Source organism: Salmo trutta, chromosome 12, assembly GCF_901001165.1.
Source record: "Salmo trutta chromosome 12, fSalTru1.1, whole genome shotgun sequence".
Taxonomy (NCBI): domain Eukaryota; kingdom Metazoa; phylum Chordata; class Actinopteri; order Salmoniformes; family Salmonidae; genus Salmo; species Salmo trutta.
The window spans coordinates 47,009,422-47,033,174 of NC_042968.1; the positions used below are offsets into that span (position 1 = coordinate 47,009,422).

Sequence of the window (23,753 nt, forward strand, 5' to 3'; positions counted from 1 at the left end):
TTTGATCCAGTTGCAGAGGGAGGTGTTTAGTCCCAGGGTCCTTAGCTTAGTGATGAGCTTTGAGGGCAGTATGGTGTTGAACGCTGAGCTCTGCTCAATGAACAGCATTCTCACGTAGGTGTTCCTTTTGCCCAGGTGGGAAAGTGGATTGTGGAGTGCAATAGAGATTGCATCCTCTGTGGATCTGTTTGGGCGGAATGCAAATTGGAGTGTGTCTAGGGTTTCTGGGACAATGATGTTGATGTGAGCCATGACCTACCTTTCAAAGCATTTCATGGCTACAGATGTGAGTGCTATGGGTTGGTAGTCATTTAGGCAGGTTACCTGAGTGTTCTTGGGCACAGGGACTATGGTGGTCTGCTTGAAACATGTTGGTATTACAGACTCGGACAGGGAGAGTTTGAAAATGTCAGTGAAGACACTTGCCAGTTGGTCAACGCATGCTCGGAGTACATGTCCTGGTAATCCGTCTGGCCCTGCGGCCTTGTGAATGTTGACCTGTTTTAAAGGTCATACTCACATTGGCTATGGAGAGAATGATCACACAGTCGTCCGGAACAGCTGACGCTCTCATGCATGCTTCAGTGTTGCTTGCCTCGACGCGAGCATAGAAGTAATTTAGTTCGTCTGGTAGGCTCGTGTTACTGGGCAGCTCGCGGCTGTGTTTCCCTTTGTAGTCAGTCATAGTTTGCAAGCCCTGCCACATCGGAGCCGGTGCAGTACAATTCGATCTTAGTCCTGTATTGACGCTTTGCCTGTTTGATGGTTCTTCGGAGGGCATAGCGGGATTTCTTATATGCGTCTGGGTTAGAGTCCCGCTCCTTGAAAGCGGCAGCTCTACCCTTTAGCTCAGTGTGGATGTTGCCTGTAATCCATGGCTTCTGGTTGCGGTATGTACTGATGAAGCCAGTGACCGATATGGTGTACTTAATGCCATTGGATGATCCCTGAACATGTTCCAGTCTGTGATAGCAAAACAGTCCTGTAGTTTAGAATCTGCTTCACCTGACAACTTCCATATTGAGTGAGTCACTGGTACTTCCTGCTTTAGTTTTTGCTTGTAAGCAGGAATCAGGGTGATAGAATTATGGTCAGATTTTCCAAATGGAGGGCAAGGGAGAGCTTTGTACATTTCTCTGTGTGGTGTAAAGATGGTCAGGAGTTTTTTTCCCCCTCTGGTTGTACATGTGACATTCTGGTAGAAATGAGGTCAAACTGATTTAAGTTTCCCTGCATTAACCTGTTAGGGCTAGGGGGCAGTATTTACACGGCCGGATAAAAAACGTACCCGATTTAATCTGGTTACTACTCCTGCCCAGTAACTAGAATATGCATATAATTATTGGCTTTGGATAGAAAACACCCTAAAGTTTCTAAAACTGTTTGAATGGTGTCTGTGAGTATAACAGAACTCATATGGCAGGCAAAAACCTGAGAAGATTTCATGCAGGAAGTGGCCTGTCTGACAAGGTGTTGTTGTTCTTGTCTCTGTTTATTGAAGACTGAGGATCTTAGCTGTAACGTGACACTTCCTACGGCTCCCATAGGCTCTCAGAGCCCGGGAAAAAGCTGAACGATATCGAGGCAGCCCCAGGCTGAAACACATTATCGCCTTTGACAAGTGGCCGATCAGAGGACAAAGGGCTTAGGCGCGTGCCCGAGTCGACCCCATGCTGTATTTTCTTTCGTCTGTTTACCTAATTGCAGATTCCCGGTCGGAATATTATTGCTTTTTTACGAGAAAAATGGCATAAAAATTGATTTTAAACAGCGGTTGACATGCTTCGAAGTAAGGTAGTGAAATATTTAGAAATCTTTTGTCACGAAATGCGCCGTGCGCGTGACCCTTATTTACCATTCGGATAGTGTCTTGAACGCACGAACAAAACGCCGCTGTTGGAACATAACTATGGATTATTTGGGACCAAACCAACATTTGTTATTGAAGTAGAAGTCCTGGGAGTGCATTCTGACGAAGAACACCAAAGGTAATCAAACTTTTCTAATAGTAAATCGGAGTTTGGTGAAGGCTAAACTTGCTGGGTGTCTAAATAGCTAGCCCTGTGATGCCGGGCTATCTACTTAGCTTTTCGGTGAAAGCACATTTTGCAATATTCTATTTTAAAATCGGACATATCGAGTGCATAGAGGAGTTCTGTATCTATAATTCTTAAAATAATTGTTATGCTTTTTGTGAACGTTTATCGTGAGTAATTTAGTAAATTGTTAGTAAATTCGCCGGAAGTTTGCGGGAGGTATGCTAGTTCTGAACGTCACATGCTAATGTAAAAAGGTGGTTTTTGATATAAATATGAACTTGATTGAACAAAACATGCATGTATTGTATAACATAATGTCCTAGGTGTGTCATCTGATGAAGATCATCAAAGGTTAGTGCTGCATTTAGCTGTCTTCTGGGTTTTTGTGACATTATATGCTAGCTTGAAAAATGGGTGTCTGATTATTTCTGGCTGGGTACTCTGCTGACATAATCTAATGTTTTGCTTTCGTTGTAAAGCCTTTTTGAAATCGGACAGTGTGGTTAGATTAACGAGAGTCTTGTCTTTAAAATGCTGTAAAATAGTCAAATGTTTGAGAAATTGAAGTAATAGCATTTCTAAGGTATTTGAATATCGCGCCACAGGATTCAACTGGCTGTTACGTAGGTGGGACGATTTGGTGCCACCTACCCTATAGAGGTTAAAGTCCCCGGCCACTAGGAGCGCCTTCTCTGGATGAGCATGTTCTTGTTTGCTTATGTACGTATACAGCTTATTGAGTGCGGTCTTACTACCAGCAACGATTTGTGGTAGTATATAGACGGCTAAGAAAAATATAGATGAAAACATTCTTGGTAATTAGTGTGGTCTTCAGCTTATCATGAGATACTCTACCTCAGGCGAGCAATACCTCGAGACTTTCTTAATATTAGATTTCGTGCACCAGCAGTTATTTACAAATGGACACTGACCAGAGGCAACTGTTCTATCTAGCCGATGCAGCGAAAACCCAGCTCAGCTGTATGTTGTCCATGTCGTCCTTCAGCCACGACTCAGTGAAACATAAGCTATTACAGTTTTTAATGTCCTGTTGGTAGGTTAGTCTTGATTGGAGCTCATCTATTTTATTATCCAATGATTGCACATTGGCTAATAGGACTGATGGTAGAGGCAGATTACCCTCTCGGATCCTTACAAGGCACCCCAACCTAGGATTGTGGAGGCTAGGTCATCTGATGCTGCACTCCATCACTCTCCTTCTTGGTAAAATAGCCCTTACACAGCCTGGAGGTGTGTTTTGGGTCATTGTCCTGTTGAAAAACAAATGATAGTCCCACTAAGCCCAAACCAGATGGGATGGCATCTCACTGCAGAATGCATCATAACACCTCCTCCTCCATGCTTCACGGTGGGAAATACACATGCAGAGATCATCCGTTCACCCACACCGCGTCTGTTGGAACCCAAAATATCAAATTTGGATTCCCAACCAAAGGACAAATTTCTACCAGTCTAATGTCCATTGCTCGTGTTTCTTTGCCCAAGCAAGTCTCTTATTGGTGTCCTTTAGTAGTGGTTTCTTTGCAGCATTTCGACCATGAAGGCCTGATTCACACAGTCTCCTCTGAACAGTTGATGTTGAGATGTGTCTGTTACTTGAACTCTGAAGCATTTATTTGGGCTGCAATTTCTGAGTCTGGTAACTCTAATGAACTTATCCTCTGCAGCAGAGGTAACTCTGGGTCTTCCATTCCTGTGGCGGTCCTCAGAATCTCAAATATAAAATGTATTTTGATTTTGATTTTTTTAACACTTTTTTTGGTTACTACATGATTCCATATGTAATTTTATAGTTTTGTCTTAACTATTATTCTACAATGTAGAAAATAGTAAAAATAAGGAAAAACCCCTGAATTAGTAGGTGTTCTGAAACGTTTGCCCGTTAGTGAATATCCACAGCTCTCCCCTCTATCCTTTTCTCTCATTTCTCTCTCAATGCAACATGTTGGTTTCATGAGCTGAACTAAAAGATCCCAGAAATGTTTTCACACAACACAATGCCACAGATGTCTCAAGTTTTGAGGGAGAGCACAATTGGCATGCTGACTGCTGGAATGTCCACCACCAGAGCTGTTGCCAGAGAATTGAATGGTCATTTCTCTACCATAAACTGCCTCCAACGTCGTTTTAGAGAGAATTTGGCAATGCATCCAACCGGCCTTATAAACGCAGACCACATGTAACCACGGCAGCCCGTGACCTTCACATCCGGCTTCTTCACCTCTGGGATCATCTGAGACCAGCCACCCGGACAGCTGATGAAACTGGGTTCATCTGAGACCAGCCACCGGGACAGCTGATGAAACTGGGTTCATCTGGGACCAGCCACCGGGACAGCTGATGAAACTGGGTTCATCTGGGACCAGCCAGCCGGGACAGCTGATGAAACTGGGTTCATCTGGAACCAGCCAGCCGGGACAGCTGATGATACTCTGGGTTCATCTGAGACCAGCCAGCCGGGACAGCTGATGATACTCTGGGTTCATCTGAGACCAGCCAGCCGGGACAGCTGATGATACTCTGGGTTCATCTGAGACCAGCCAGTCGGGACAGCTGATGATACTCTGGGTTCATCTGAGACCAGCCAGCCGGGACAGCTGATGAAACTCTGGGTTGATCTGAGACCAGCCAGCCGGGACAGCTGATGAAACTCTGGGTTCATCTGAGACCAGCCAGCCGGGACAGCTGATGAAACTGGGTTCATCTGAGACCAGCCAGCCGGGACAGCTGATGAAACTCTGGGTTTGCACCACTGAAGAATTTCTGCACTAACTGTTAGAAACCGTTTCAGGGAAGCTCATCTGCGTGCTCGTCGTCCTCACCAGGGTCTTGATCTGACTGCAGTTTGGCGTCGTAACCGATTTCAGTGGGCAAATGCTCACCTTCGATGGCCACTGGCACGCTGGAGATGTGTTCTCTTCACAGATGAATCCCGGTTTGGACTGTACCGGGCAGTTGGCAGACGATTTGTGGGCGAGCAGCTTGCTGATGTGAGCAGAATGCCCCATCGTGGGGTTATCGTATGGGCAAATTGAATGTGCAGAGATACCATGACGAGATCCGGATCAACTCTATGTCAAGGAGATGTGTCGCGGTGCACGAGGCAAATGGTGGTCACACCAGATACTGACTGGTTTTCTGATCCATGCCTCTACCTTTTTGTTAAGGTATCTGTGGCCAACAGATGCATATCTGTATTCCCAGTCATGTGAAATCCAGAGATTAGGACCTAATGAATTTACTTCAATTGACTGATTTCCTTATGAACTGTAATTCAGTAAAATCTTTGAAATTGTTGGTTGTGTTTTATATTTTTGTTCAGTATACCTTGGTCCCGTGTGGCTCAGTTGGTAGAGCATGGTGTTTGCAACGCCAGGGTTGTGGGTTCGATTCCCACGGGGGGCCAGTATGAAGAAAAAAAAGTGGGGAAAAATGTATGAAATGTATGCTTTCACTACTGTAAGTCACTCTGGATAAGAGCGTCTGCTAAATGACTAAAATGTAAATGTAATGTTTTATGTCTGTCTGACTGTTTCTTTCCCTGTCCCACTCTCCCCCGTCTGCAGTATGTTCTGCAGTGCGTGTGACGGGCTATGTGATAAGATCTGTGATGAGAAGGTCATTGACTCCGTGGACGCGGCCCAGTCTCTGAAGGGATGTACTGTCATCAAGGGTAACCTCCAAATCAACATCCGCAGAGGACGTACGTACCTGTTATAGTAGGGTATATTATATATAGAACTACCTGTTATAGTAGGGTATATTATTATATATAGCACTACCTGTTATAGTAGGGTATATTATTATATATAGCACTACCTGTTATAGTAGGGAATATTATTATATACCACTACCTGTTATTGTAGGGTATATTATTATATACCACTACCTGTTATTGTAGGGTATATTATTATATACCACTACCTGTTATTGTAGGGTATATTATTATATATAGCGCTACCTGTAATAGTAGGGTATATTATTATATATAGCTCTACCTGTAATAGTAGGGTATATTATTATATATAGCGCTACCTGTAATAGTAGGGTATATTATTATATATAGCGCTACCTGTAATAGTAGGGTATATTATTATATATAGCGCTACCTGTAATAGTAGGGTATATTATTATATATAGCGCTACCTGTCATAGTAGGGTATATTATTATATATAGCGCTACCTGTTATAGTAGGGTATATTATTATATATAGCGCTACCTGTAATAGTAAGGTATATTATTATATATAGCGCTACCTGTAATAGTAGGGTATATTATTATATATAGCACTACCTGTTATAGTAGGGAATATTATTATATACCACTACCTGTTATTGTAGGGTATATTATTATATACCACTACCTGTTATAGTAGGGTATATTATTATATATAGCGCTACCTGTTATAGTAGGGTATATTATTATATATAGCGCTACCTGTTATAGTAGGGTATATTATTATATATAGCGCTACCTGTTATAGTAGGGTATATTATTATATATAGCTCTACCTGTTATAGTAGGGTATATTATTATATATAGCACTACCTGTTATAGTAGGTTATATTATTATATATAGCACTACCTGTTATAGTAGGGTATATTATTATATATAGCACTACCTGTTATAGTAGGGTATATTATTATATATAGCACTACCTGTTATAGTAGGGTATATTTTATATATATATATATATATATATATAGCACTACCTGTTATAGTAGGGTATATTATATATAGCACTACCTGTTATAGTAGGGTATATTATTATATATAGCACTACCTGTTATAGTAGGGTATATTATTTAGCACTACCTGTTATAGTAGGGTATATTATATATAGAGAACAGTGACGGGCAACAGTGACGGGCAACAATCCTAACTCTTGTCTCCTCTCCTGTAGAGAACAGTGACGGGCAACGATCCTAACTCCTTTCATCTCTCCTCTAGAGAACAGTGACAGGCAACGATCCTAACTCCTGTCTCCTCTCCTCCTCTAGAGAACAGTGACGGGCAACGATCCTAACTCCTGTCTCCTCTAGAGAACAGTGACGGGCAACGATCCTGTCTCCTGTCTCCTCTAGTGAACAGTGACGGGCAACGATCCTGTCTCCTGTCTCCTCTAGTGAACAGTGACAGGCAACGAGCCTAACTCCTGTTTCCTCCTCTAGAGAACAGTGACGGGCAACAATCCTAACTCCTGTCTCCTCTCCTCCTCTAGAGAACAGTGACCGGCAACGATCCACACTCCTGTCTCCTCTCCTCCTCTAGAGAACAGTGACGGGCAACGATCCTAACTCCTGTCTCCTCTCCTCCTCTAGAGAACAGTGACGGGCATCGATCCTAACTCCTGGCTCTTCTCCTCTAGAGAACAGTGACAGGCAACGATCCTAACTCCTGTCTCCTCTCCTCCTCTAGAGAACAGTGACAGGCAACGATCCTAACTCCTGGCTCTTCTCCTCCTCTAGAGAACAGTGACAGGCAACGATCCTAACTCCTGTCTCCTCTCCTCCTCTAGAGAACATAGTGTCTGAGCTGGAGAGTTTCATGGGATTGATCCAGACAGTGACGGGCTACGTGAGAATCAGACACTCTCAGACGCTGGGCTCCCTGTCCTTCCTCAAGAGCCTCCGCTACATCAATGGAGAGGAACTGATGGATGAGTATGTTTCCACACACATCTGTATTTATTATGGATCCCCATTAGTTCCTGGGGTTTATTATGGATCCCCATTAGTTCCCGGGGTTTATTATGGATCCCCATTAGTTCCCGGGGTTTATTATGGATCCCCATTAGTTCCCGGGGTTTATTATGGATCCCCATTAGTTCCTGCCAAGGCAGCAGCTACTCTTCCTGTTTTTTTTTTATGGATCCCTATTAGTTCCTGCCATGGCAGCAGCTACTCTTCCTGTTTTTTTTTTATGGATCCCCATTTAGTTCCTGCCAAGGCAGCGGCTACTCTTCCTGGGGTTTATTATGGATCCCCATTAGTTCCTGTCAAGACAGCAGCTACTCTTTTTGGGGTTTATTATGGATCCTCATTAGTTCCTGTCAAGGCAGCAGCTACTCTTCCTGGGGTTTATTATGGATCCTCATTAGTTCCTGTCAAGGCAGCAGCTACTCTTCCTGGGGTTTATTATGGATTCTCATTAGTTCCTGCCAAGGCAGCAGCTACTCTTCCTGGGGTTTATTATGGATCCTCATTAGTTCCTGTCAAGGCAGCAGCTACTCTTCCTGGGGTTTATTATGGATCCTCATTAGTTCCTGCCAAGGCAGCAGCTACTCTTCCTGGGGTTTATTATGGATCCCCATTAGTTCCTGCCAAGGCAGCAGCTACTCTTCCTGGGGTTTATTATGGATCCCCATTAGTTCCTGTCAAGGCAGCAGCTACTCTTCCTGGGGTTTATTATGGATCCCCATTAGTTCCTGCCAAGGCAACAGCTACTCTTCCTGGGGTTTATTATGGATCCCCGTTAGTTCCTGCCAAGGCAGCAGCTACTCTTCCTGGGGTCCAGCAACATTAAGGCAGTTTATGCAATTTTCAAATTTTCAAATCATTACAGTACATTCCCAGACTGTGTGTCCTCAGGTCCCTACTCCACCACTACCACATATACATGTGGGTGTGTATTGTGTGTGTTTGTGTTGCTTCACAGTCCCTGCTGTTCCATAAGGTGTATTTTGATGCTTTTTAAATCTGATTCTACTGCTGCATCAGTTACCTCATTTGAATAGAGTTCCATGTAGTCATGGCTCTATGTAGTACTGTGGGCCTCCCATAGTCTGTTCTGGACTTGGGGACTGTGAAGAGACCTCTGGTGGCATGTCTTGTGAGGTATGCATGGGTGTCTGAGCTGTGTGCCAGTAGTTTAAACAGACAGCTTGGTGCATTCAACATGTCAATACCTCTCACAAATACAAGTAGTGATAAAGTCAATATCTCCTCCACTTTGAGCCAGGAGAGATAGACATGCATATTATTAATATTAGCTCTCTGTGTTCATCCAAGGGCCAGCCGTGCTGCCCTGTTCTGAGACAATTGCAATTTTCCCAAGTCCCTCTGTGGCACCTGATCACATGACTGAACAGTAGTCCAGGTAGGACAAAACTAGGGACTGTAGGACCTGCCTTGTTGATAGTGTTGTTAAGAAGGTAGAAACTAGGGCCTGTAGGACCTGCCTCGTTGATAGTGTTGTTAAGAAGGTAGAAACTAGGGCCTGTAGGACCTGCCTCGTTGATAGTGTTGTTAAGAAGGTAGAAACTAGGGCCTGTAGGACCTGCCTCGTTGATAGTGTTGTTAAGAAGGTAGAAACTAGGGCCTGTAGGACCTGCCTCGTTGATAGTGTTGTTAAGAAGGTAGAAACTAGGGCCTGTAGGACCTGCCTCGTTGATAGTGTTGTTAAGAAGGTAGAAACTAGGGCCTGTAGGACCTGCCTCGTTGATAGTGTTGTTAAGAAGGTAGAAACTAGGGCCTGTAGGACCTGCCTCGTTGATAGTGTTGTTAAGAAGGTAGAAACTAGGGCCTGTAGGACCTGCCTTGTTGATAGTGTTGTTAAGAAGGTAGAAACTAGAGCCTGTAGGACCTGCCTTGTTGATAGTGCTGTTAAGAAGGTAGAAACTAGGGCCTGTAGGACCTGCCTTGTTGATAGTGTTGTTAACCTTTCTGGGCCAGTGGGACGCTTGCGTCCCACCTACTCAACAGCCAGTGTAATCCCGTGGCGCGATATTCAAATACCTTAGAAATGCTATTACTTCAATTTCTCAAACATATGACTATTTTACGCCATTTTAAAGACAAGACTCTCGTTAATCTAACCACACTGTCCGATTTCAAAAAGGCTTTACAACGAAAGGAAAACATTAGATTATGTCAGCAGAGTACCCAGCCAGAAATAATCAGACACCCATTTTTCAAGCTAGCATATAATGTCACATAAACCCAAACCACAGCTAAATGCAGCACTAACCTTTTATGATCTTCATCAGATGACAATCCTAGGACATTATGTTATACAATACATGCATGTTTTGTTCAATCAAGTTCATATTTATATCAAAAATCAGTTTTTTACATTAGCATGTGACTAGCATGTGACTAGCATTCCCACCGAACACTTCCAGTGAATTTACTAAATTACTCACGATAAACGTTCACAAAAAACATAACAATTATTTTAAGAATTATAGATACAGAACTCCTTTATGCACTCGCTATGTCCGATTTTAAAATAGCTTTTCGGTGAAAGCACATTTTGCAATATTCTGAGTAGATAGCCCGGCTATCACAGGCAAGCTATTTTGACACACACCAAGTTTGGTACTCACCAAACTCCGATTTACTATTAGAAAAGTTTGATTACCTTTGCTGTTCTTCGTCAGAATGCACTCCCAGGACTTCTACTTCAATAACAAATGTTGGTTTGGTTCCAAATAATCCATAGTTATATCCAAATAGCGACGTTTTGTTCGTGCGTTCAAGACACTATCCGAAGGGTAAAGAAGGGTGACGCGCCCGACACGTTTTGTGACAAAAAAATTCAAAATATTCCATTACCGTACTTCGAAGCATGTCAACCGCTGTTTAAAATAAATTTTTATGCCATTTTTCTCATAAAAAAGCGATAATATTCCGACCGGGAGTGGTGGTTTTCGTTCAAAGAGAGAGAAAGTAATCATGGAGTCGACTCGGGCACGCGCGCCCCGTCCCATTGTCCTCAGATCGGCCACTATCAAAATGCGCTACTGTTTTTCAGCCATGGGCTGCAAAGCCACGATTCAGCTTTCTGCCGCTTTCTGAGAGCCTATGGGAGCGTCAGAAAATGTCACGTCATGCCAGAGATCCCCTGTTTTTGTTAGAGATGATCAATAAGGCCATGAAATGGTCAGAGAGAGCGCTTCCTGCTTGGAATCTTCTCAGGTTTTGGCCTGCCATATGAGTTCTGTTATACTCACAGACACCATTCAAACAGTTTTAGAAACTTTAGGGTGTTTTCTATCCAAATCAAACAATTATATGCATATTCTAGTTACTGGGCAGGAGTAGTAACCAGATTAAATCGGGTACGTTTTTTTATCCGGCCGTGCAAATACTGCCCCATATCCCCAACAGGTTAAGAAGGTAGAAACTAGGGTCTGTAGGACATGCCTTGTTGATAGTGCTGTTAAGAACACACACACACACACAGACAGAAGAAAATGCTACATTGACGTCTGCAATGTACTAGTCTATATACAAAAGCAAGGTGCTAATGTGACTGGTAGTTTGGGTCTGTCAGCTTTGTAAAGGAGGACCAGGACCAGCTCCCCCACCCCTCTACATTCTGTCAGCTTTGTAAAGGAGGATCAGGACCAGCTCCCCACCCCTCTACATTCTGTCAGCTTTGTAAAGGAGGACCAGGACCAGCTCCCCACCCCTCTACATTCTGTCAGCTTTGTAAAGGAAGACCAGGACCAGCTCCCCACCCCTCTACATTCTGTCAGCTTTGTAAAGGAGGATTAGGACCAGCTCCCCACCCCTCTACATTCTGTCAGCTTTGTAAAGGAGGATTAGGACCAGCTCCCCACCCCTCTACATTCTGTCAGCTTTGTAAAGGAGGACCAGCTCTCCACCCCTCTACATTCTGTCAGCTTTGTAAAGGAGGACCAGGACCAGTTCCCCACCCCTCTACATTCTGTCAGCTTTGTAAAGGAGGACCAGCTCCTCACCCCTCTACATTATGTCAGCTTTGTAAAGGAGGACCAGGACCAGCTCCCCTCTACATTCTGTCATCTGCTTGGTTCTTTTGTCTTTTCACCTTTCTTAATGGTTTGTTTTGAGGAATTTCCTCTTCCTCTCTCTCTCTCTCTCTCTCTGTCTCTGTCTCTGTCTCTGTCTCTGTCTCTGTCTCTGTCTCTGTCTCTGTCTCTGTCTCTGTCTCTCTCTCTGTCTCTGTCTCTGTCTCTGTCTCTGTCTCTGTCTCTGTCTCTGTCTCTGTCTCTGTCGCTGTGGCGTTGAGCATTGCCGTGGTAATCAAGTAGCGTATTGAGTGGTGTTTGTTCGGGAATGCTGGGAGAGATTCCTCTGCGTAGGTTGTCCTTGACAACGAGCCCTGAACCCTGGCTCAGCTCTCTCTAAATCTAAAGGGATAACGTTGGAGGACTCTGCCTTTCAGTCCGTATTACAGCTGTCTCTCTATATGGCTATTCTATCACGATGTGGAGCTATCGGGTTAATGTGGACTGAAACGGTATTCCCTTTCTGCTTCATAGAAAACACTGTCCCCTGCTGTTGTCTGAGAGGAGTTCATTAACTACGTCTCAATCATGCATGTTAAAAGATTCTGTCAGGCATTTAATACAATGTTTAATACGACTGCATTTCACATTTAGGCAGCAGCCGACCTCCCTGCATCCCACTGCTGGCTTGCTTCTGAAGCTAAGCAGGGTTGGTCCTGGTCAGTCCCTGGTTGGTCCTGGTCAGTCCCTGGTTGATCCTGGTTGGTCCTGGTCTGTCCCTGGATGGGACACCAGATGCTGCTGGAAGTGGTGTAGGAGGGACACTTTCCTCTGGTCTAAAACGATTATCCCAAATGCCCCAGGGCAGTGATTGGGGACATTGCCCTGTCTAGGATTGCCATCTTTCGGGATGGGATGTGGGTGTCCTGACTCTCTGTGGTCACTAAAGATCCCATTGCACTTATCGTAAGAGTCGAGGTGTTTACCCCGGTGTCCTGGCTCAATTCCCCATCTGTTCCTGGTACCATCACGGTCACCTAATCATCCCCAGCTTCCAATTGGTTCGTTCATTCCCCTCCTCTCCCCTGTAACTATTCCCCAGGTCGTTGCTGTAAATCAGAACGTGTTCTCAACTTGTTAAATAGATACGTTGTTACTGTCGTAATATATCCTCTGATTCAACTGTAAACCACATCAGGATGAGATGGATCTGCCAGGGCAGTAACATGTTCTGTGGTGGTGTGGATGCGATGGATCTGCCAGGGCAGTAACATGTTCTGTGGTGGTGTGGATGAGATGGATCTGCCAGGGCAGTAACATGTTCTGTGGTGGTGTGGATGAGATGGATCTGCCAGGGCAGTAACATGTTCTGTGGTGGTGTGGATGAGATGCATCTGCCAGGGCAGTAACATGTTCTGTGGTGGTGTGGAGGAGATGTATCTGCCAGGGCAGTAACATGTTCTGTGGTGGTGTGGATGAGATGGATCTGCCAGGGCAGTAACATGTTCTGTGGTGGTGTGGATGAGATGGATCTACCAGGGCAGTAACATGTTCTGTGGTGGTGTGGATGAGATGGATCTGCCAGGGCAGTAACATGTTCTGTGGTGGTGTGGATGAGATGGATCTGCCAGGGCAGTAACATGTTCTGTGGTGGTGTGGATGAGATGGATCTGCCAGGGCAGTAACATGTTCTGTGGTGGTGTGGATGAGATGGATCTGCCAGGGCAGTAACATGTTTTGTGGTGGTGTGGATGAGATGGATCTGCCCGGGCAGTAACATGTTCTGTGGTGGTGTGGATGAGATTGATCTACCAGGCCTGTTCTGTGGGGGTGTGGATGAGATGGATCTGCCAGGCCTGGATAGTATTACCTTTTTTTTCTCTGCTCCTTCATGTCTCTCGCTAATGGGCCACCTCGACCTCACTGAGCGATCGGAAAGTTTTCAAAAATGGCATCCGAGGTCACGAGAGGGCCTTGGCCTAACTCTCTCCTCCCCCTCTCCTCCCCCTCTCCTCACCCCTCCTCCCCTCCTCCTCCCCCTCCTCCCCTGTCCTCCCCCTGTCCTCCCCCTGTCCTCCCCCCGTCCTCCCCCCGTCCTCACCCGTCCTCACCCGTCCTCACCCTGTCCTCACCCGTCCTCCCTCTCTCCTCCCCTTGTCCTCACCTGTCCTCCCCCTGTCCTCACCCGTCCTCCCTCTCTCCTCACCCGTCCTCCCCCCCTCCTCACCCGTTCTCGGCCTTGTCTCTCTCTGATTTAGAACGTTATCTGCTCAAGGTCACGAGAGGGCCTTGGCCTAACTCTCTCCTCACCCGTCCTCCCCCTGTCCTCACCCGTCCTCACCCGTCCTCACCCGTCCTCCCCCTCTCCTCCCTCTCTCCTCCCCCTGTCCTCACCTGTCCTCCCCCTCTCCTCACCCGTCCTCCCCCCCTCCTCACCCGTTCTCGGCCTTGTCTCTCTCTGATTTAGAACGTTATCTGCTCAAGACTTGTACTGTCCAAGGCTCACTGCATTCCTGCTGTTCCTGAGTCCTCACGGAACAAAAGTGCTTAAAGTTGTATTGTTCTACTGCCCATCTCCTCTCTCGTTTTCTGTCTTTCCCCGTTTGGCCCTGTTAAATCTGTCCCTCTCCTCTCTCGCTTTCTGTCTTTCCCCGTTTGGCCCTGTTAAATCTGTCCCTCTCCTCTCTCGTTTTCTGTCTTTCCCCGTTTGGCCCTGTTAAATCTGTCCCTCTCCTCTCTCGTTTTCTGTTTTCTTTCCTCGTTTGGCCCTGTTAAATCTGTCCCTCTCCTCTGGTACTGGTCTGGACAGGCAGGATGCAGTAATATCATAATAATCATCAAATCATGAAGGGTGAAAGCAGACTGCTGGGTTAGTGTGGTGGAGACCATCTGAATGTTACCACAGACTGCAGGGTTAGTGTTGTGGGGACCATTTGAATGTTACCACAGACTGCAGGGTTAGTGTGGTGGAGACCATCTGAATGGTACCACAGACTGCAGGGTTAGTGTGGTGGAGACCATCTGAATGTTACCACAGACTGCAGGGTTAGTGTGGTGGAGACCATCTGAATGTTACCACAGACTGCAGGGTTAGTGTGGTGGAGACCATCTGAATGTTACCACAGACTGCAGGGTTAGTGTGGTGGAGACCATCTGAATGTTACCACAGACTGCAGGGTTAGTGTGGTGGAGACCGTCTGAATGTTACCACAGACTGCAGGGTTAGTGTGGTGGAGACCGTCTGAATGTTACCACAGACTGCAGGGTTAGTGTGGTGGAGACCGTCTGAATGTTACCACAGACTGCAGGGTTAGTGTGGTGGAGACCGTCTGAATGTTACCACAGACTGCAGGGTTAGTGTGGTGGAGACCATCTGAATGACTGCAGTACATTTTAAAGAATGAGAGGATATTTCTGTTATACTGTTGGTGACTCCCTGTTCTTTCCTCTCCCTCCCATCTCTCTCTCTCTCTTCTCTCCCCATCTCTCTTCTCTCCCCATCTCTCCCTCTCTTCTCTCCCCATCTCTCTTCTCTCCCCATCTCTCTTCTCTCCCCATCTCTCTTCTCTCCCCATCTCTCTTCTCTCCCCGTCTCTCTTCTCTCCCCGTCTCTCTTCTCTCCCCGTCTCTCTTCTCTCCCCATCTGTCTCTCTTCTCTCCCCATCTCTCTCTTCTCTCCCCATCTGTCTCTCTTCTCTCCCCATCTCTCTCTCTTCTCTCCCCATCTCTCTCTCTTCTCTCCCCATCTCTCTCTCTCTTCTCTCCCCATCTCTCTCTCTCTTCTCTCCCCATCTCTCTCTCTCTTCTCTCCCCATCTCTCTCTCTCTTCTCTCCCCATCTCTCTCTCTCTTCTCTTCCCATCTCTCTCTCTTCTCTCCCCATCTCTCTCTCTCTTCTCTCCCCATCTCTCTCTCTCTTCTCTCCCCATCTCTCCCCATCTCTCTCTCTCTTCTCTCCCCATCTCTCTCTCTCTTCTCTCCCCATCTCTCTCTCTCCTCTCCCCACTCTCCCCATCTCTCTCTCTCCTCTTCCCCCCTCTGTACCTCCTCTTCTCCTCCCCAATCCCCTCAGCATGTATGCGTTCCATGCAGTAGGCAATCAGCACCTCCAGTCCCTGTGGGATTGGACCCAGCACAACCTGACCATCCGGGCCGGGAAACTGTTCTTCAGATCCAACCCTAAACTCTGCATGTCGGAGATCCGGAAGATGTGGCGGAGGACGGGCATCACAGAGAAGTTTGAGGAGGACGACTTCAGGAACAACGGAGACCGAGCTAGCTGTACGAATCAATATTTAATATTATACTGTACTATACAGGTTTATGATATTATACTGTACTATACAGGTCTATGATATTATACTGTACTATACAGGTCTATGATATTATACTGTACTATACAGGTCTATGATATTATACTGTACTATACAGGTTTATGATATTGTACTGTACTATACAGGTCTATGATATTATACTGTACTATACAGGTCTATGATATTATACTGTACTATACAGGTCTATGATATTATACTGTACTATACAGGTCTGATATTATACTGTACTATACAGGTCTATGGTATTATACTGTACTATACAGGTTTATGATATTATACTGTACTATACAGGTTTATGATATTATACTGTACTATACAGGTCTGATATTATACTGTACTATACAGGTCTATGATATTATACTGTATTATACAGGTCTGATATTATACTGTACTATACAGGTCTATGATATTATACTGTATTATACAGGTCTATGATATTATACTGTACTATACAGGTCTATGATATTATACTGTACTATACAGGTTTATGATATTTGATAATATACTACACAGCTCTAATATGCTATACTTGATATTATACTATACAGCTCTAATATACTATACTCTATATTATAATATACAGCTCTAATATACTCTATATTATACTATACAGCTCTAATATACTATACTCTATATTATACTATACAGCTCTAATATACTATACTCTATATTATAATATACAGCTCTAATATACTATACTCAATTATACTATACAGCTCTAATATACTATACTCTATATTATAATATACAGCTCTAATATACGATACTCTATATTATAATATACAGCTCTAATATACTATACTCTATATTATACTATACTTTATATTAAACTCTACTATACTACACTTTAAATTATACTATACTATACAGCTCTGATACTATACTTGATATTATACTATACAGCTCTAATATACTATACTCTATATTATAATATACAGCTCCGATACTATACTTAATATTAAACCTTTTTAGTTACAACATGACAGTACCAGACACCACCTCATTCAAGGGTTTTTCTTTATTTTTGCTATTTTCTACATTGGTGAAGACATCCAAACTATGAAATAACACATATGGAATCATGTAGTAACCCAAAAAAGTTTTAAACAAATATATTTTATTTTTGAGATTCTTCAAAGTAGCCACACTTTGCCTTGATGACAGCTTTGCACACTCTTGGCATTCTCTCAACCAGCTTCATGAGGAATGCTTTTCCAAAAGTCTTGAAGGAGTTCCCACATATGCTGGGCACTTGTTGGCTGCTTTTCCTTCACTCGGTGGTCCAACTCATCCCGAACCATCTCAATTGGGTTAAGGTCGGGTGATTGTGGAGGCCAGGTCATCTGATGCAGCACTCCATCACTCTCCTTCTTGGTCAAATAGCCCTTACACAGCCTGGAGGTGTGTTGTCATTGTCCTGTTGAAAAACAAATGATAGTCCCACTAAGCCCAAACCAGATGGGATGGCGTATCGCTGCAGAATGCTGTGGTAGCCATGCTGGTTAAGTGTGCCTTGAATTCTAAATAAATCACCAGCAAAGCACCGTCACACCTCCTCCATGCTTCACGGTGGGAACCACACATGCAGAGATCATCCGTTCACCTACTCTGCGTCTCACAAAGACACGGCTGTTGGAACCAAAAATCTCAAATTTGGACTCATCAGACCAAAAGGACAGATTTCCACCGGTCTAATGTCCATTGCTCGTGTTTCTTGGTCCAAGCAAGTCTCTTCTTATTGGTGTCCTTTAGTTGTGGTTTCTTTGCAGCAATTCCACTCTGAAGGCCTGATTCACGCAGTCTCCTCTGAACAGTTGATGTTGAGATGTGTCTGTTACTTGAACTCTGTGAACCATTTATTTGGGATGCAATTTCTGAGGCTGGTAACTCTAATGAACTTATCCTCTGCAGCAGAGGTAACTCTGGGTCTTCCTTTCCTGTGGCGGTCCTCATGAGAGACAGTTTCATCATAGCGCTGGATGGTTTTTGCGACTGCACTTGAAGAAACTTTCAAAGTTCTTGAAATGTTCCCGGATTGACTGACCTTCATGTCTTAAAGTAATGATGGACTGTCGTTTCTCTTTGCTTATTTGAGCTGTTCTTGCCATAATGGACTTGGTCTTTTACCAAATAGGGCTATATTCAGTATACCCCCCTACCTTGTCACAACACAACTGATTTGCTCAAACGCATTAAGAAGGAAAGAAATTCCACAAAATAACTTTTAACAAGGCACACCTGTTAATTGAAATGCATTCCAGGTGACTACTTCATGAAGCTGGTTGAGAGAATGCCAAGAGTGTGCCAAGCTGTCATCAAGGCAAAGAGTGGCTACTTTGAAGAATCTGAAATATAAAATATCTTTTCATTTATTCATCAATTTGTTGGTTACTACATGATTCCATATGTGTTATTTCATAGTGTTGATGTCTTCACTATTATTCTACAATGTAGAAAATAGTCCAAATAAAAACCCTGGAATGAGTAGGTGTGTCCAAACCTTTGACTGGTACTGCGTGTTTCAGCCATGTCCATTCATTGAAACAATAGCTGTGTACTGCATGGTTCAGCCCACACCATGTTGCCCTCTACAGCAAAGACTGGTTTGATCTCACCACTGAGACAATGGACTGGTTTGATCTCACCACTGAGACAATGGACTGGTTTGATCTCACCACTGAGACAATGGACTGGTTTGATCTCACCACTGAGACAATGGACTGGTTTGATCTCACCACTGAGACAATGGACTGGTTTGATCTCACCACTGAGACAACGGACTGGTTTGATCTCACCACTGAGACAATGGACTGGTTTGATCTCACCACTGAGACAACGGACTGGTTTGATCTCACCACTGAGACAACGGACTGGTTTGATCTCACCACTGAGACAACGGACTGGTTTGATCTCACCACTGAGACAACGGACTGGTTTGATCTCACCACTGAGACAACGGACTGGTTTGATCTCACCACTGAGACAACGGACTGGTTTGATCTCACCACTGAGACAACGGACTGGTTTGATCTCACCACTGAGACAACGGACTGGTTTGATCTCACCACTGAGACAACGGACTGGTTTGATCTCACCACTGAGACAACGGACTGGTTTGATCTCACCACTGAGACAACGGACTGGTTTGATCTCACCACTGAGACAATGGACTGGTTTGATCTCACTTGGTTTGATGATGTTTCTAAGCACCTGGAGGATTAGAGCTGATCAGTGTGATTGGTTGTGTTCTCCAGGTGAGCTGACTGTGATTGGTTGTGTTCTCCAGGTGAGCTGACTGTGATTGGTTGTGTTCTCCAGGTGAGCTGACTGTGATTGGTTGTGTTCTCCAAGTGAGCTGACTGTGATTGGTTGTGTTCTCCAGGTGAATTGACTGTGATTGGTTGTCTTCTCCAGGTGAGCTGACTGTGATTGGTTGTGTTCTCCAGGTGAGCTGACTGTGATTGGTTGTGTTCTCCAGGTGAGTTGACTGTGATTGGTTGTGTTCTCCAGGTGAGCTGATTGTGATTGGTTGTGTTCTCCAGGTGAGAGTAAGGTCCTGCGGTTCAAGTCCAACAGTACGATGTCTAACCGTATCAAACTAACCTGGCAGCGCTACAGACCTCCAGACTATAGAGACCTCATCTCCTTCATACTGTACTACAAGGAGGCGTAAGTTACTCTACAATCAGTCTGTCTGTACTTCCTCTCTATCCTCTAACCCATCAGTCTGTCTCTCCTTCCTCTAACCCATCAGTCTGGCTCTCCTTCCTCTAGATCCTCTAACCCATCAGTCTGTCTCTCCTTCCTCTCTATCCTCTAACCCATCAGTCTGTCTCTCCTTCTTCTAGATCCTCTAACCCATCAGTCTGTCTCTCCTTCCTCTCTATCCTCTAACCCATCAGTCTGTCTCTCCTTCCTCTCTATCCTCTAACCCATCAGTCTGTCTCTCCTTCCTCTCTATCCTCTAACCCATCAGTCTGTCTCTCCTTCTTCTAGATCCTCTAACCCATCAGTCTGTCTCTCCTTCCTCTGTATCCTCTAACCCATCAGTCTGTCTCTCCTTCCTCTAACCCATCAGTCTGTCTCTCCTTCCTCTCCTTCCTCTCTATCCTCTAACCCATCAGTCTGTCTCTCCTTCCTCTAGATCCTCTAACCCATCAGTCTGTCTCCTTCCTCTATATCCTCTAACCCATCAGTCTGTTTCTCCTTCCTCTAGATCCTCTAACCCATCAGTCTGTCTCTCCTTCCTCTCCTTCCTCTCTATCCTCTAACCCATCAGTCTGTCTCTCCTTCCTCTCTATCCTCTAACCCATCAGTCTGTCTCCTTCCTCTAGATCCTCTAACCCATCAGTCTGTCTCCTTCCTCTAGATCCTCTAACCCATCAGTCTGTCTCCTTCCTCTAGATCCTCTAACCCATCAGTCTGTCTCTCCTTCCTCTCTATCCTCTAACCCATCAGTCTGTCTCCTTCCTCTAGATCCTCTAACCCATCAGTCTGTCTCCTTCCTCTAGATCCTCTAACCCATCAGTCTGTCTCCTTCCTCTAGATCCTCTAACCCATCAGTCTGTCTCTCCTTCCTCTCTATCCTCTAACCCATCAGTCTGTCTCTCCTTCCTCTCCTTCCTCTAGATCCTCTAACCCATCAGTCTCTCCTTCCTCTAGATCCTCTAACCCATCACTCTCCTTCCTCTAGATCCTCTAACCCATCAGTCTGTCTCTCCTTCCTCTCTATCCTCTAACCCATCAGTCTGTCTCTCCTTCCTCTCTATCCTCTAACCCATCAGTCTCTCTCCTTCCTCTCTATCCTCTAACCCATCAGTCTGTCTCTCCTTCCTCTAGATCCTCTAACCCATCAGTCTGTCTCTCCTTCCTCTCTATCCTCTAATCCATCAGTCTGTCTCTCATTCCTCTAGATCCTCTAACCCATCAGTCTGTCTCTCCTTCCTCTAGATCCTTTAACCCATCAGTCTGTCTCTCCTTCCTCTAGATCCTCTAACCCATCAGTCTGTCTCTCCTTCCTCTAGATCCTCTAACCCATCACTCTCCTTCCTCTAGACCCTCTAACCCATCACTCTCCTTCCTCTAGATCCTCTAACCCATCACTCTCCTTCCTCTAGATCCTCTAACCCATCAGTCTGGCTCTCCTTCCTCTCTATCCTCTAACCCATCAGTCTGTCTCTCCTCCCTCTAACCCATCAGTCTCTCTCCTTCCTCTAGATCCTCTAACCCATCAGTCTGTCTCTCCTTCCTCTCTATCCTCTAACCCATCAGTCTCTCTCCTTCCTCTCTATCCTCTAACCCATCAGTCTGTCTCTCCTTCCTCTAACCCATCAGTCTCTCTCCTTCCTCTAGATCCTCTAACCCATCAGTCTGTCTCTCCTTCCTCTAGATCCTCTAACCCATCAGTCTGTCTCTCCTTCCTCTCTACCCTCTAACCCATCAGTCTCTCTCCTTCCTCTAGATCCTCTAACCCATCAGTCTGTCTCTCCTTCCTCTAGATCCTCTAACCCATCAGTCTGTCTCTCCTTCCTCTAGATCCTCTAACCCATCAGTCTGTCTCTCCCTCCTCTGTATCCTGTAACCCATCAGTCTGTCTTTCCTTCCTCTAACCCATCAGTCTGTCTCTTCTTCCTCTAACCCGTGCGTCTCCCTCTCCTCCAGGGTGTACCAGAACATCCTCTAACCCATCAGTCTGTCTCTCCTTCCTCTAACCCATCAGTCTGTCTCTCCTCCAGGGCGTACCAAAACACCACAGAGTTTGACGGCCTGGACGGTTGTGGTTCTAACAGTTGGAACATGGTGGATGTGGACCTTCCCCAGGAGAAGAGTTCTGACCCGGGTGTTCTGCTGTCCCCTCTCAAGCCCTGGACCCAGTACGCCATCTACGTCAAGGCCATCACTCTGGTGGTAGAGGACAGACACATCCTGGGAGCCAAGAGTGAAGTGGTTTACATCAGAACCAGCCCCTCAGGTAAAGGACAGGGGTGGAGGGGTTGGGGTGTAGAGTGTAGGGGAGCAGAGCTCTAGCAAGTACTTCCCTGGACAGGACGCTAGTCTGTCACAAGGCCCAGTTGCCATCTTTAAATCTTTCAGGTTCCTGTAGAGCCGTCCATGCCCCTGGATGTGAGAACTGTTATAATATAATATCTGTTTCCTGTAGAGCCGTCCATGCCCCTGGATGTGTTATAATATCTGTTTCCTTTAGAGCCGTCCATGTCCCTGGATGTGTTATAATATCTGTTTCCTGTAGAGCCGTCCATGCCCCTGGATGTGTTATTATATCTGTTTCCTGTAGAGCCGTCCATGTCCGTGGATGTGAGAACTGTTATAATATCTGTTTCCTGTAGAGCCGTCCATGTCCCTCGATGTGTTATAATATCTGTTTCCTGTAGAGCTGTCCATGTCCCTGGATGTGAGAACTGTTATAATATAAAATCTGTTTCCTGTAGAGCCGTCCATGCCCCTGGATGTGAGAACTGTTATAATATATTATCTGTTTCCTGTAGAGCCGTCCATGTCCCTGGATGTGTTATAATATCTGTTTCCTGTAGAGCCGTCCATGCCCCTGGATGTGAGAACTGTTATAATGTAATATCTGTTTCCTGTAGAGCCGTCCATGCCCCTGGATGTGAGAACTGTTATAATATAATCTGTTTCCTGTAGAGCTGTCCATGTCCCTGGATGTGAGAACTGTTATAATATAATATCTGTTTCCTGTAGAGCCGTCCATGCCCCTGGATGTGTTATAATATCTGTTTCCTTTAGAGCCGTCCATGTCCCTGGATGTGTTATAATATCTGTTTCCTGTAGAGCCGTCCATGCCCCTGGATGTGTTATTATATCTGTTTCCTGTAGAGCCGTCCATGTCCCTGGATGTGAGAACTGTTATAATATAATATCTGTTTCCTGTAGAGCCGCCCATGTCCCTGGATGTGTTATAATATCTGTTTCCTGTAGAGCTGTCCATGTCCCTGGATGTGAGAACTGTTATAATATAAAATCTGTTTCCTGTAGAGCCGTCCATGCCCCTGGATGTGAGAACTGTTATAATATCTGTTTCCTGTAGAGCCGTCCATGCCCCTGGATGTGAGAACTGTTATAATATATTATCTGTTTCCTGTAGAGCCGTCCATGCCCCTGGATGTGAGAACTGTTATAATGTAATATCTGTTTCCTGTAGAGCCGTCCATGCCCCTGGATGTGAGAACTGTTATAATATAATCTCTGTTTCCTGTAGAGCTGTCCATGTCCCTGGATGTGAGAACTGTTATAATATAATATCTGTTTCCTGTAGAGCCGTCCATGTCCCTGGATGTGTTATAATATCTGTTTCCTGTAGAGCCGTCCATGCCCCTGGATGTGCGATAATATCTGTTTCCTGTAGAGCCGTCCATGCCCCTGGATGTGAGAACTGTTATAATATAATATATGTTTCCTGTAGAGCCGTCCATGCCCCTGGATGTGAGAACTGTTATAATTTAATATCTGTTTCCTGTAGAGCCGTCCATGCCCCTGGATGTGAGAACTGTTATAATATAATATCTGTTTCCTGTAGAGCCGTCCATGTCCCTGGATGTGTTATAATATCTGTTTCCTGTAGAGCCGTCCATGTCCCTGGATGTGAGAACTGTTATAATATCTGT

The 23,753-nt window shown here is 45.0% G+C and overlaps 1 protein-coding gene across 2 annotated transcripts in view; it reads left to right on the forward strand.

The window, feature by feature from the left end:
- Positions 1-23,753, forward strand: part of LOC115203659 (insulin-like growth factor 1 receptor) — an 81,800-nt gene that overhangs the window by 29,989 nt on the left and 28,058 nt on the right. For both annotated transcript variants that reach the window (XM_029768564.1, XM_029768565.1), the window contains exons 5-9: positions 5,627-5,763; positions 7,581-7,725; positions 15,849-16,057; positions 19,653-19,779; positions 21,846-22,081. In XM_029768564.1, the coding sequence (XP_029624424.1) occupies positions 5,627-5,763; positions 7,581-7,725; positions 15,849-16,057; positions 19,653-19,779; positions 21,846-22,081 (854 nt within the window). The remainder of the gene's footprint in view (positions 1-5,626; positions 5,764-7,580; positions 7,726-15,848; positions 16,058-19,652; positions 19,780-21,845; positions 22,082-23,753) is intronic.